Consider the following 14,285-nt stretch of genomic DNA (forward strand, 5'->3'; position numbering starts at 1 on the left):
AAGAGAAAATGGCCCGAAGTGGCACCACAGGACATTTAGATTGGATATTAGGAAAAATTTCTTTACTGAAAGAGTAGTCCAAGGAGGTGGTGGAGTCACTGTCTCTGGAGGTATCTAAACAATGTGTAGATATGGCACTTTGGGACATAGTTTAAGGGACATGGTGGCGTTGGGTCGGCAGTTTGACACGATGATTTTAAAGGTCTTTTCCAACCAAAAAAAGATTCTGTGATTCTGTGAATCCAGCTCAAACCAGACAACGAGTTTAAGCTTGAGGGAGGTGATTTTCTGCCACTTCTACTCCATTCTAGTGATATTCCATCTGGATTACTGTGTCCCGTTCTGGAGCCTTCAGCACAACAAAGACATGATCTGCTGAAGCAGGTCCTGAAGAGGGCGACAAAAATGATCAGAGAGCCAGAACACCTATCTAGTGATAAAAAGCTGAGAACCGGGGTTGTCAGCCTGGGAAAGGCTCTGGGGAGACCTTTTCCCATCCCTTCAGTACTTAAAGGGGGACGGTGATAAAGTACAATCTTTTTAGCAGGGCATGTTGCAACAGGACAAGGGGTGATGGTTTTAGACTAAGGGGTCAGTTTATATTCAGAGTAGATGTAAGGAAGAAATGTTTTACAGTCAGGGTGGTGAAACACTGGCCTGGGTTACCCAGAGAGGTGGTAGATACCCCATCACTGTAACACTCCAATTTGGAAGGGCGTCTGAGCAACCCGATCTAGACGAAGATGTCCCTGCTGACTGCAGCAGCGGTGGGTAAGGTAACCTTCAGAACACCATTCCAGCCCAAACCATTCCAAGAACTGAACCAAAGGAGGGGCAGGCAGCACAAATTGATTTTCCCCGACTGCCATAACCGAGGCAAAACCCCTCCATTCCCGGCCGCCCACTAACACTGCCCACACACTAGCTTCTGCGCGGAAGTTAAAACCAAGCGGGCAGGGGCGGCCCCGCGGCACCGGCTGCGGAGGAGAAGACCCAGCCCCGCCCCCGCCCGACCAAAACATTGACACGTGCGCATCGCCACTCGTCACGTGACGCGCCTGCTGCGAACGTCACGGGCCCCTTCTGCCAATGGGAAATAGCGCCTCCGGGTAGCAACAAGCGCAGCAGCCAATCAGCAAGGCGGGGGGGTGGGGAGCACAGTTCCTTGTTACTTCCGGCAATAGCCCCGCGGCACGGGCCGGGTCCGTCTCTGGCGCTGGTTGAGGTGAGGGTGTGCGGAACGGCTCGGCTGGGAACGGGGCCATGAGGACCCGGGTATACAAGTGGGGAGTGAAGGGATGTTGAGACGGTACACGTGAGGCCTTACCGGCCCTGGGGTTTGGTGTTGAGTGTGGGCGGAATGGCTTGAGGGGGTTGGGACTGAGTTTTAGGTCCCTGTGGAGCTGGAATGGTTTGGGACAAGGTTTTGGGGTCAGGATGGGTACATGGGGCTGGGGTTAGGCATGATGAGCAGTGTGGGGTGGACTTGGCGGGGGGTGTGGTGTCTGGAGACTGCCTCGAAGAGTAGGATGTTGGGGTATCAGCAGGCTGCGTGACGATGAGAGGATTGGGACACACAAGGGCTGGGACGGTGGCGGCCTGGAGGGAAGAAGGCAGGAGTGAGCCGCTCATTTGGAGAGGAGGAGCATGTGTGCCTGTTGGGAGCTGAGAATTGCATGGCCTGGATGCACTAAAATGATTGTTTGGGAAATAATCAGAATAGGGGTGGGCAAGAGAAAAGCTAAGTAGCTGATGAATCATGGTCCTGTGGAACTTTGAGATTTTATTCAAGACAGTCATTTGATAGGAAAAAATCATGGGGTGGGGTAGAGTTTGTGGGCAGACTTTGGCCTCTGAGTCACAGAGGCTGGCAAGGTTAACTCCTTGAAGAAGGCAGAAGTAATGTGCCTGTACCAAGAGTGTAAAGAAGCAGTTTGTAATGAAAGTTTAGTTGCTGAAGAGATTTTGTTAGCACGCTAAAGGAAGAGATGAGTGTGCTGTTGGATTGTTAGGAAAAGAGAACCTAAGTATAGGAATGTATGAATAAAAGAGCTCTCCAGTACAGTGGCAAAATAATGGGATGATTTGCTCCAATTCTGCATGTCTTTTCAGTGATTTTTCCACATGTAGTGAGTTCTCTACTTTATGAAAAGCAGAACTCCCTTACCTTGCATGTGCAAGGATGGCTGGAGCAGTTGCAGTAATCTCAAGCTGTACTAAACTGGTGTACACATCCTTCCTCTGCTTCTTTCTGGTAGTTCTTGTTTCCTCAGTCCTTTTTCTGCCTCTGCTGAGGAAAAGATGTGTGAGATGCAAAGAGAATTCTTGTTCTTGTGTATTTTTAGGAAAAGAATAAACCTGATCAATATCTTGTTGTAAACACTTGTTAGCTATTGACCACATTTCTTTTACGGTTGTTTTTTGCTTTAAAAAACCCTGTTTTTCTGCATCATTGGCTTGAAGCCACAGGGTTTTCTTCTAAAGTTTGAGAATTTATAAAACATGCTGAGCATCATCTCATTCTTGTAAATTTGCTTTAGGTTTGGACTTCAGCTGATTTCGTCCATTTGAGCACAACACTCTTGTGTTTTCTTGTATTGTTTTCAGCAAGTGATTTTTTTCTTTATCCTCATGTATTATAACTTATTCTGTTAGGTTCTAACAATACACATTCCCATTTTGCTTGCAAGTATGTGGTCTCAATTTTTTCACTTCCTTTTCATATTTCATGAAATGCTGAATTTTTATCCCCACCTCTCCCTCCCCCCCTAAGTTGTCCCATTCAGCCTATAATGATCTCGTTGTTTAATTGAGTAATGACATACCCCTGCAATAATGTTTTATTTTTATATCAGAGCTGCTGAGCAGGCATAGTTTGTGAGCTCTCTATATTCACAGATTGCATCAGGTTGGAAGGGACCCTCAAAGGTCATCTTGTCCAACCACCCAGCAGTGAGCAAGAATACCTCCAACTAGATCAGGCTGCCCAGGGCCACATCAAGTCAAGTCTTTAATAGGGTGAGGGCCCATCCACCTCCCTGGGCAACGTGTTCCAGTATTTTACTGTTCTCATTGTAAAGAACTTCCTCCTTATGTCTAACCTAAGTCTATCCTGCTCTGGTTTAAAACCATTGCCCCTCATCCTTGTTGCTACAAGCCCTTCAAAATGGTTCAAAAACTTTTATTTTTGTCTCAGACAATGTTTTTGACTTGCTGTCTGCTATTTTCTGAATCTCTCTCAGTGATTTAAGGAAGGGACTTCCAGAAGTCATCTAGTCCAGCCCCCATGCAGTAAGCAGGGATATCCCTGGCTGGATCAGGTTGCTCAGAGCCACATCAAGCCTTACTTTGAAAGTCTCGAGGGATAACTTATGTGTTATACTGGGCAGATGCTGATAAAGAGTGTAAATGGACAAATAAATTTGTCACTGATGTTTGACTGATGTGGTCTAGTATTTTTTCCAGCTTAAAAAAAAATTAAAAAATGCATACTTTTTAGGAACAAAGCTGGTGATGTTACATATTAGCATGTGTTTCAAATATGAGAATGCTATTTTTTCCCTGTGTAGCTTGCATCTGAAATCTTTAGTTATAATAGGGATCAATATGTGTGTGTGTGATGAATGGGAAAAGGTCAGAGTTTTCAATGTGTAGAAGACCACTTTGTCCAAATTCTTATTTAATGTGTCAGAAGTGAATCTCCCATTTGAAAAAAGGTAGCAGAACACTGCTGGAGTGCTACACCTATGATGACCTGCATCTCTTTGTAGGAATTTCAGGAGACACTTCACAATGACTATGGAATCCTAGAAGGATTAAGTTGGAAAAGACCTCAAAAATCAAGTTCAGCCACCAGACCAACACTAGCATGATCACTAACTGTGGTGCTAAGTCCCACTGTATGGCAGTCTCCATTTGTCCTGGTATCTGGTTAATAGCCTAGCATGGACAGTGACCTTCAAAAACTGAAAAAATATTTGGGAAAATAAATTCTTTTACAAAAACCCAACTACACAGGGTAGCACAAACTCAGCATCTATAGTCTCAGAATTTGTGGCCTTTCAGAAATCTTTAACAACCATTTATTAGTCAGGTTTCAGAATTGGTAATCTGTTTGATCATGGTGGAGCAGCTTACGCAGGCTACAATTTTGATCATTTTGGTATCATCACTTTCCTGGACTACTGTGATTCTTTTCATTGTTCTCTAAAGGACAAGGAAACCTACCTTGATCTAATAAATGCTGAAAGATAAGGAGGTTACAGGGTTAAAAATGCATTTAGGAAACCACTGTATCTGTTTCTTAGAAGGAAGCTTTACAAAGAGCTTTCTTTGTCCAAGGCAATAATTTTTTTACTTTTTTTCTTTTTTTAAGGTAAAAGAGAAAATGGAAATAATGACAAGAAGTTTTGCAGCCTTTCTTAATTAAATACACAACAATCTTCTTGCTGCTTATAGAGAAACCATGCCATTTTTGGGCCAAGACTGGAGATCCCCTGGATGGAGATGGGTTAAAACAGAAGATGGATGGAAACGATGTGAACCTTTCAGTCCTGCACTTGAGAATAATCAACTGAATGATATCAGTCACACTGTGTAAGTTGAAAAAATAAAATAGTTATTCTGCATTAATTAGTAGTAGGTGAAAAAGCAATGATTGACTTAATTTCCATTCAGACTGCAAATATTTGTGGTAGATGATTATACAAATGCAACTCTGTACGTGTTTAGTTAGGCAGACAGGAGACCTATGTGGAGATCACCTGTCTTTTGTCACTACTTCCTGAATTGCTGATTTTAGGCTGACAGATCCTATGTTGTGTATCTTGGAAATAAAAAACCCTTAAAAACACAAATAAATAAATGAAAACCTATCACAGAATGTTACGGGTTGGAAGGGACCCCTGGAGATCGAATCCAACCCCCCTGCCAAAGCAGGGGCAGGCTGCACAGGAATGCATTCAAGTGGGTTTTGAAAGCCTCCAGAGAAGGAGACTCCACAACCTTTCTCTGTGGCCTGTTCCAGTGCTCTGTCACCCTCACCATAAAGCAATGTCTGCTTATGTTGAGATGGAACCTCCTGTGTTCTGGCTTGTATCTGTTGTTCCCTGTCCTATGACTGGGTACCACCAAAAAGAAACTGGCATCTTCATCTTGATGCCCACACCTAGATAGGTGTTAATATGATCCCCTCTCAGCCTTCTCAAGACCAAACAGTCCCAGATCTCTCAGTCTTTCTTCATAGGAGAGTTGTTCCAGTCCCTTCATCATACTTGATAGCTCTCCATTGGACTCCCTCCAGCAGACTCCTGTATCTCTTCAATTTGGTGGCCCAAAACTTGACACACTGTTGCAAATGTGATCTCACCAGGGCAGAGTAGAGAGGGAGGAGAAACTCCCAAGACCTGCTGGACACACCTTTCTTAATGCACCCCAGGATGGCATTGGTCCTCGTGGCCCCAAGGGCACGTTGTTGTCCCCTGGATAACTTGCTGTACACTAGGACTCCAATGTCTTCCTCCATGGAGCTGCTTTCCTGCAGGATGACCCCTGGTCTGTACTTGTGCCTGGTGTTATTCCTCCCCACTTGCAGGACTCTGCCCTTGTCCTTATTGAACTTCATGAGGTTCGCCTTTGCCCAGCTCTCCAGCCTGTCCAGGTCTCATCAAGCACTATTTAGAGATAAAAGTGATGCTTATCAATTGCAAGTTCAACAGGCATGTTGAAACATTACCTGGAAGTGAATGAAGACTTTTCTGCTGCATGGGTCTTGGTCTAGGACTATTTATGGCAGCCATATAATATTTTTGCTCCAAGTACACAGTTAATGGTACTTTTATGGTAGTTGTCTAACACAACAGATGACTGTGTGTGCTTCTGTAAAACAGGTGGGAAAGATAGTAGCTAAATAAAGTAATCCTTGTGGCAAATGCCCACAGACTGGTGTGTTAAAAATAACTTTGTCCAAACAAATTTCTGCTTCATTTCTCTACAAAGAAGTTATTCTCAGGAATAGCATTCTTGGTCATAAATTCCAGCATAATGTGCTCATAATGAGAAAAGGGAACATTCAATGTTTTGGTTTGAGTCTAGTAAATGATACAGTAACTGATCTGATTTAGAGGGAATTTACTGGTAAGCAAGGACTTGCTGTAGTCATACACCTGTGTTTTCTAAATTCGTGAAATAGACCACAAGAGTTGCCAAGCAGTGAAGAATTATTAATTGGCTTATCCCGACTTACTGTTTTCTTCATGCCTCTCTTCTTTCTGTGTTCATCTGTCACTGATACTTGTGCTTCTGTTTTCACACAGCCTGGCCACTGTGGATAAAGCAAATTTTGATTGTCTGTAAGAGTGTTCAGTAAGCTTCCAACACAGAAGTCGCCTTAAGTACTTCAGAAAAAATCTTCCCTCTTTCATATATCTTTAATAATATCGTTGGCAAATGAAAGGAAATCTAACTTAATTCTGATAGCTGTTTGCACAGTTGCTAAATAATCATGTCTTGTAGGTTGCTTTGATAATTACTGTTCAGCAACTGTGACATAAATGATAGTTGTCTTTGTGAATATCATTAAGACTCCTGCTCTTCTGTTCCAAATTATACAAATATCTTTTCTCCAGAGGGCAAGGTGTGATATTTTTACTGCTTCTTTAAGAAGCAGTAAAGACTTTTCTTAGTCTTGAAAGAACTTAGCCTTGAATTCTGCTGGAGCTGTGTTGCTAGAAACAGATTTAAATCAATTGTTTTTTGAAAGATATGAGAAGTGAAAATCAGGAATAAAATGGGTATATTAATTTGAGGGGACAGGAAACAAAATACTTTGCGGGTAAAAAGTTTTCATAAAATCCAAAGTGTTTAATGATTTAGGTTTTCTTAAGCTAGTTTGCCAGGATCTGAAACCCAGGGACCAACTTTGTGGCAGATGCCTGCATCTGTAGTTACTCCTCAGTTCCCCATTTTCCTCTTGGGCATCTCCTACTTAACAAAGCCAAACTACATCATATTCTGTGGCCCTGATTTGTTTGTTTTCTTTAATCTTCTTCCTGTCTATGCAGTTAAAAATGTACATTGTCCAAACCTAGACTGCAGTATTCAAGTTGGTACTTTTTGGCTAAATAGCATTACTAGGGAGTAACTATGCACTACTTGGGAATAACTACACTATACCTTGAACTTTGGATCTATGACTATAACTTGAACTCTGCATCTCTGAATAAACCTTTGTTGGTAAAAAGCAATTAGTGTCTATTTGTACAATGTTATAGACTAATTTAGGGTAGAAAGGACTTCTGAGGGTCATCTGGTCCAAACACATGGCAAAACAGGGCCAAATGATGTTTCATTGTATACAACCTTGCCTTGCTCAACTTTGTGTTTGCCCCCTCTCTGGGTTCCTGTTCTAACTTCTCTTACCCTGACTGTGATTTTTCTGTTTTTTTTTTTTTTGTTTCCCCCTCCCCTAAATCTAATAATTTGTTACCACAGGTTGTGTCCATTATCACTTACTACAGCCCATCTCCTCCAACCTTATAGTCTAGCTGTCTTATTTATACCCTGATATTGGATGTTGACAGTAATTAGATTTCCCTCCACCACCACCTCTTAACACTGACCAAGATCAGTTCTCTTACTCGATTACTTCTTTCAGTTTGCAGGATACACTTTGGTTAGCTCAGACCAGGATGTAGTTGGCTTTACACAACACAGGAGCATACTGCTGTCCTGTGTTCAGCATGTTACACACATGACCCATGGCTCCTTTTCTGCAGAACTGCCTCCTATCCAGGCTGTACCCAGGCTTGATCTGCAGGGATTTGTGTTGAAGTACAGCAGTGTATTGTGGTTTGATGCAGAGAACCAGCCAGCATCTTAAGCTCTTTGGAGACAATTGTCTGTGTATAGTGAATAGAGAGCTTAGGTTAGGATATCTATTAACATCATGCAGCACAGAGTAAGAGTGAGGCTTGGTAAAATACTTCCTTGTGGAGGAAGCATACAGTAAACAATGCATAAATACTTGTCTCTCTTTAAGCTGCCCTGTGAGTGGGGATGATGGTCTGCGCTAGCCTGGCTGGTTTTATTTATTTTCACTCATTAAATGAAATGTTTTACCAAAATATTCTGTAGGGTTTACACTAAAGGTAATACTTGGGTATTCCAGGGAGCAGTTACAGCAAATTTCCTTTAAAAGAAAAAACTTCAGGTTATGTAGTTGACTGAAACTGTCTTTCCTCGTCTTTTCTGTGGCAGAAAGTATGGATAGAATTACTTGCCAGACTTCGTCTTTTATCTGTTTCACATGCTTTCTCTTCTAAAAGATTCAGAAATAAACTTTCAAGAGGTATATATAACTTTAATTGAAGAATGTCTTTTAAAAATAGAAGTTTTTACCTTATTTGTTTAGTCATCCAGTGCATTGTCAATCTAGTTGATGAATTAGTCAAAAAGTGGTGGATCTAATGATAACCATGCTTGAACAACTATCACTTGTACAGGAACTCAAATTATTTGGAATAATGCTTGAATAGTTGCACTTTAAATTAGATCCACTTATAAAAACAGCTACGGGAAAAGTGAGACCCTCAATTCTGGAGCTATTACTGACTTGGATAATTAATATTACAGAAGTGGTGAGTTCCTTGTATTTGAAGTATGGAGTAGCTGGAAATGTGGTTGAGAGTGCGCTCAAGCAAGCCCTGTGTCCTGAATGTTGGCCATGACTACCTGTACCTCTGAATTCTAGCACAGATATGTATTTCCAGTGCCACGGCACTGTGTCCTTGAAGCTGAGTAGGGGAGAGAAAACAGCACTGCCTTACAGAATTCTATTGTAAATCCCTTTAAATAGCTTGTGGCTTAGGAGGAAAACTGTCTTAAGCTTTCCTTTGGAGATAAAAGAAAGGGTTCAACAAGAATTTTGTGACGGTGATGCTCCTTTTTAGTGTGCATTAGGCTCATATGAACTATTTGGGCTGTCGAGGCAGTCTTTTCAGTCAGGTTTTTTTGGTGAAATTCTTTAAGTGAATCTGGTGTTCACAAAAGTGTTTTGGCACTGGACAGAGTCCTTGGATTTGAATCTAGTCTTAGATAATTTTGGCATTTGCCGAATATGTTGTAATATTGTTTGGTGCAGGCACTTACCTAAGGATTTTCCATGCAGAGGTGAAGCTGTAAATGGCTTTGAGTCTCTTCTGAAATACTCACTGTGTCTCTGTTGGCAATTGCATGACTTGAGGGCATTCCATCCTCCATGAGAAAAGAAGCAAGGGAACGAGGAAGGATAGCTGGAGTTCTCATAGCTCTGTCAGGTTTGGCAGCATGTTAAGTGTCCCCAAGAGGTTATTTAAGCACTGCTGTGAAATTACTTTTTTGAAAAGACTGAAATTCTTGTATGCCTTATGTAGTGCACTGTAGGTCTAAGGATACAGAGTACTTTGCTTTTATAAGCTTTAGAATATTTTTCTATGAAGTGCATCATTGAGACAAGAAAGTAAGAATAGCTGTAAATTGGCAATATTATGTATCTTTAAATCCTTCCACATGCACTCAGATGTTGTGCAGTTCTACAGTAAAAACATGAAATTAAGGCTTCTGTCACACCAGATGGCATGTGCAGCACTTGATTCAGTTTCTTGTATCTGAGCTTGGCGTTTAGGAAGTGCAGGTGTTGCTTTTGGAAATGGTGGAGCAGCTTTGTTACTCATGGCACAGCTTTCCAGCTTTGTGGAAGGCAGGCTAGCAGTCCTTGGAGAAGTGCTTATTTTCCTATCCCGTTCTTCTGATGTCTGTGGAACCCTTGCTTTCATTCTCAGTAAGAGACTTTTCACTTGTCAAGAAGAATGGTGATGGTTACAGATAAGTAGGAAAAGACTTTCCAGATGAAGCTGGACAGAATGGGAGGGAAAAAATGTGAGAAGATCCTCAGCAATAATAGTCAAATTTGTCTTTTCTCTAAAGTGACAGGAAAAGTTTGAGGAACGTCACAGGTGAATTTGAAGGTTAGATAAAGGTGTTTGAAATAGCCCTCTTCATCTTCACAATTCTTTGTATTAATTGACTGCCCTTAAGCTACCTTGTTGGTTTGTCTGATGCTTGAGAACCTGTATTATTGGGGGGCAGGGGTGTACTTAAAATCACTTCAGGTATGTTACTGGTCTGAATTGCTTTCTAGGGACGCTTCCTCTCTAGGAACAAAAGAAGGAATCCCAACAGATAATGTTTTTCTTCTAAAACTTAGAAATGCTGCCTTCCTTAGTCTCCTCATAGCCCTGAGTCAATGGGCATGGACGTGTTTCTCTTCTGCCTGAATTGTATTGCTGAGTTTCAGGTCATATCTCTCTAATAACTGTTGTGAGAAGCTCGGTTTCAGATTCTGCAGCAACTTCTCAGATGACGTGGTGATGCAGTCGATATGCTAAAACATCATTAAATGAATAATTTTAGTGATCTTAAATGTCCTTTATGATAGCTTTGGGGGAAACAAACCTGGTGGATTGGAGTGTTACATAATTCAAGCATCTTGTCAGTGTTGATGGTCTTCTTTTGTCAGTTGCCAGTTTCCTGCCTCCAAACTTTTTTGTTGTTTGACCAGATCTGATACTTGGCAATGTTGCACAGAATATTGAAGCTGAGTCTTTGTCTGCTGCATTAAGAATAGTAAGATGTGAACTAAGGCACTGACCTGGGACTGAGCTCTATCAGAATCCAGAGGTATACTAGGCTTCCTCAGGATTTAAACCTAAGACGAAAACAACTTTTTATTTGTGAGTCTTCTCAGCTTGTAACTTTAAGCTGAGATAGTGTTTACTGATTAGAGCAATTAAAAATCCAGAGCTTTTTCACAGTGTTGTTTAGTCATCATTCTTCGCAGATGGTTCAGTCCTGAACATTTTAACCATAGAAGCTATTAACAGTAGATTAATATAATTTGATTTTTGCTCAAATGTGTCCAAATATAGATTATTTTTTAATAAACTGGTGTCCTTTCAGTTTTACTGCTGGTGCAATTTGAAGTTCAATAGATTCATGTATCAAATTTGGGTTAAAAAACTAGTAACAAATAGGAGAAATTTTGTATATAAATTTCTTGTTGAAAAATAATAATGGGGAAGTAAAACAGTCCTACAGTTAAATTTCACTACCACGTGTTCTTAGTTATTCTGCTTATCTGTGCAAAACTGTGGCCTTTAGATAAAGTATCTTCCTTCTCTCAGTGCTAGAAAAACGAACACTCATGCTTATCTCTGTGGATGGTCCTTATAATTATCTGCAAAAAGAAATGAAACCCAAAACTTCAATGAAGGTGTGTAAGACTTCATGTAGCACAGGCAGTTTTAAAATGTATATGAATTTCTTTCACACAACGTTTTTCTAATTCTCTGTGTGTGTACATATGTGTGTGTGTGTCTATATATATACACACACACACACAATATCCATATATACACTTTAATTATTTAGTGTAGTCCTGGGAGAGGGGTGGGGTAGACCAGAGCACATGGTTTCTGATGCTCTACAAATCCTTGGTACAGCAGCACTGTGACACCTATGTCGTGTACAGGGACTCAGGCATCTGGTAAAAGACAGACTGTCTTTGTCCCAAAGCTGACAGTAGTAAGGGAGATGTCTGTCTCTTTTGGCTTCCTGCCTATGCAAGGACGTGCCATAATTCTGCACTGACTCTGACCTGCATGTACAGGTTTTTTTCAAGGCCTGGTCCTTTTAAAATAATGGGTTTGGGTTTTTTTTTTTTTTCTTACACCAGAGCTTTCCAGCAGACAGGCAGTTTTCCACCTAGTGCTGTCTCCTCAGTAGTCCTTACTAAATGCCAGTAATGATACCTATTAGGAAGATAATTTTGTGTATTTAATCATTTTGTCAGAAAATTAAACCTTACTGGGAAGAAGAAACAAGACAGCCTGTTTCTTGAGGTATGTTTTACTAGATACCATCAGATAGAGGAATGTTAGAGGAAATTTTTTTTTCTAGTTTTTAGTTTCCATCTGTCAAATTTTAATGGAGAGAATTATAAGCTGTATTCATCTTAAATATTTAATCACTGCTGTTCTAATTAGATGTGTTTATTTCAGCATCATAACTGGTGATGGTGAAGATGAAGAAATATATGGTACTGAAGATTGTGAGTTTGCAGCCAAGAAAAGGAAAAAAGATCATTTTAGGAATAACACAGATTCACAATGTAAGGCTGGAGTTTTTTCATTTATTTTGGAAGGCTCTTGTAAGGTTCAGTAAAACTTCATAATAGTCATTCATTTATATTTATCTACAGAGTAGCCTTCTGAGTTTACTTCTATATTGGCAACAAATTGTGGTGTCAGAAGTGATACATGGTAACTGGTCTGTGACAATCATCATGTGTTGTGTGGGTGTTTGAGGGGTTTGTTGGTTAGTTGGGGGTTTATATGGTTGGTTGGGTTTGCTGTTGTTTTTTAAATATCCAAAGCTAATAATTTAAGAATAGTAATTCCTGAATAATAAACATTTTTCAGATACTAAACACTGTTCAGTTTTGTGGACTAGTTTTAAGTTAAATTCTTCTGGATGCTAATAGAAGCTTGTGTTTACCAAAGCAGCTGGTTTATTTTTCCTTAATTAAAGTTTTGATTAGAGAAACAACTCCAGAATTGGTTTATAAACAAATATATTCTGGCATAATACCTTTATCTTCTGGTAAATAATGTATCAGTATTGAATTTCCTGAAGAACAATTACTTTGTTTAAAAAAACAAAAAGGAGTGTCATTTTGGCAGTTCTCAGTCTTAAAAGATGACTTGTACTTTGAACTGCAAATGTTTATGACAGCAAGTGAACTTAATGAAGTAGAGAATTTGGTAGAGTAGATAAAAAAGTAGGAAGTTGATTAGCAACTTGTTGCCGTTTGTAACGCTTTGATCTGGGCATTATCTCCACTATTTGTGTATTCCCCAAATTGTAGTAGAAATGGTCTTGCACAAAGCTGCAAGCTTCCAAAAGCTTGTCTGAGCCTACTGTATTTTGAAAGATTCAAGTGGCTGAATGTTACAGGATGCTTTCATGTGACATAAGACGTCTGAAAGCTGAAGGTTTGACTAGCTGCCTCTGTTGGTCTCGTATAACTGACTTCCCTGCCATATCTGCAACTAAGTGTGTGTGGAGCAGGCACTTTTCCAGAAGGAAATGGATTAGAGGGGTAGAGTGGTCAGCAGCAGAAGAGTTGCACCCCTCTGTACTTCCCAGTATTAAGCACTAAGGAACCTGTTGGATTAAAAAAGAATTGGGTGGTTTGTAGGAAAAAAATGAGTGTTGTTAGTACACAGTGCACAAAAATTGTTCTACAGCTGTCAGTTTTGTGTCAACTCTTTTGTTCATTTATAAAATTGGTTAACTTTATTGTTTTTGAAGTATGTAACATCTGAAAATTAGTAGTCACCCTTTTCAGCCCTTACAAACTTCCTCCATTAAAACTGCTTAACCATCTCTTCTACCTTATGAAGCATTTTATGCAGGGTAGTGTTTTATTGTTTCTTTCTAGAAAGCATTACCTAAAGTGGAAGCCTTAAAGTGCTCATATTTTTATTTTATTGTAGGTTTTTATCGTGAAAAGTGGATTTATGTTCATAAAGAAAGCACCAAGGAAGTAAGTCCTGCATGCCATGGGTCAAATCATACATCTTTGTGCTCCTTAGTTAACAAATAATACGTTAAAAACAAGGCATTTGTGCTGAGTGGTCTTAAGGGTTATATACACCTACATGTGATAAGGCAAAGGCAGCCAGGAAAGTGACTTTCACACTTTTGTGTCAGAGATGTGGTAACTTGCAGAGTTGGGCACATAGTTCTCCAGTTGTCCAAGCCTATCTGTCTCATAGCTGTACTATGTGTCTTTGAACTCAAATTGAGAGTATTTGCAAAACCAGAGTAATGTCTCCAAAGAAGGTTTCTGCAGGCAGCTATCTGATATTTTGGACTCTTGGAGTAAATTTGAACACAAGTAAAGATTCAGCTACAAACTCTACAAAGAGGACTTCTGTATGCCACAAAGGTCAGTTGCCTTCCCTTTGGGATACAAACTGTATCATGCAACTGTAAAGGGGGTATGAAAGATTTTGAAATGACCTCTTGGAGAGCCAAGGATTAAAATGTATCCATTCTATATAGAGATACTGTCTTGAAGTTTGAATTTCATTCCTGTGTTTATTCCTATGGTTGGTTATCTGGGATGGGTGGAGCCTGGATACCTGTAAGGCTGTCTTTCATCCACACACTCAGTGCCTGCCAGC

At 40.3% G+C, this 14,285-nt stretch overlaps 1 protein-coding gene across 2 annotated transcripts in view; it reads left to right on the forward strand.

Moving 5' to 3' along the window:
- The first annotated feature begins 1,187 nt into the window (after window positions 1-1,187).
- Window positions 1,188-14,285, forward strand: part of FBXO25 (F-box protein 25) — a 33,004-nt gene continuing 19,906 nt past the window's right edge. For both annotated transcript variants that reach the window (XM_054383410.1, XM_054383409.1), the window contains exons 1-4: window positions 1,188-1,225; window positions 4,376-4,596; window positions 12,096-12,205; window positions 13,593-13,642. In XM_054383410.1, the coding sequence (XP_054239385.1) occupies window positions 4,466-4,596; window positions 12,096-12,205; window positions 13,593-13,642 (291 nt within the window). In that variant the 5' untranslated portion in view covers window positions 1,188-1,225; window positions 4,376-4,465. The remainder of the gene's footprint in view (window positions 1,226-4,375; window positions 4,597-12,095; window positions 12,206-13,592; window positions 13,643-14,285) is intronic.

This window comes from Indicator indicator, chromosome 9 (genome assembly GCF_027791375.1).
Source record: "Indicator indicator isolate 239-I01 chromosome 9, UM_Iind_1.1, whole genome shotgun sequence".
NCBI classification, from domain to species: domain Eukaryota; kingdom Metazoa; phylum Chordata; class Aves; order Piciformes; family Indicatoridae; genus Indicator; species Indicator indicator.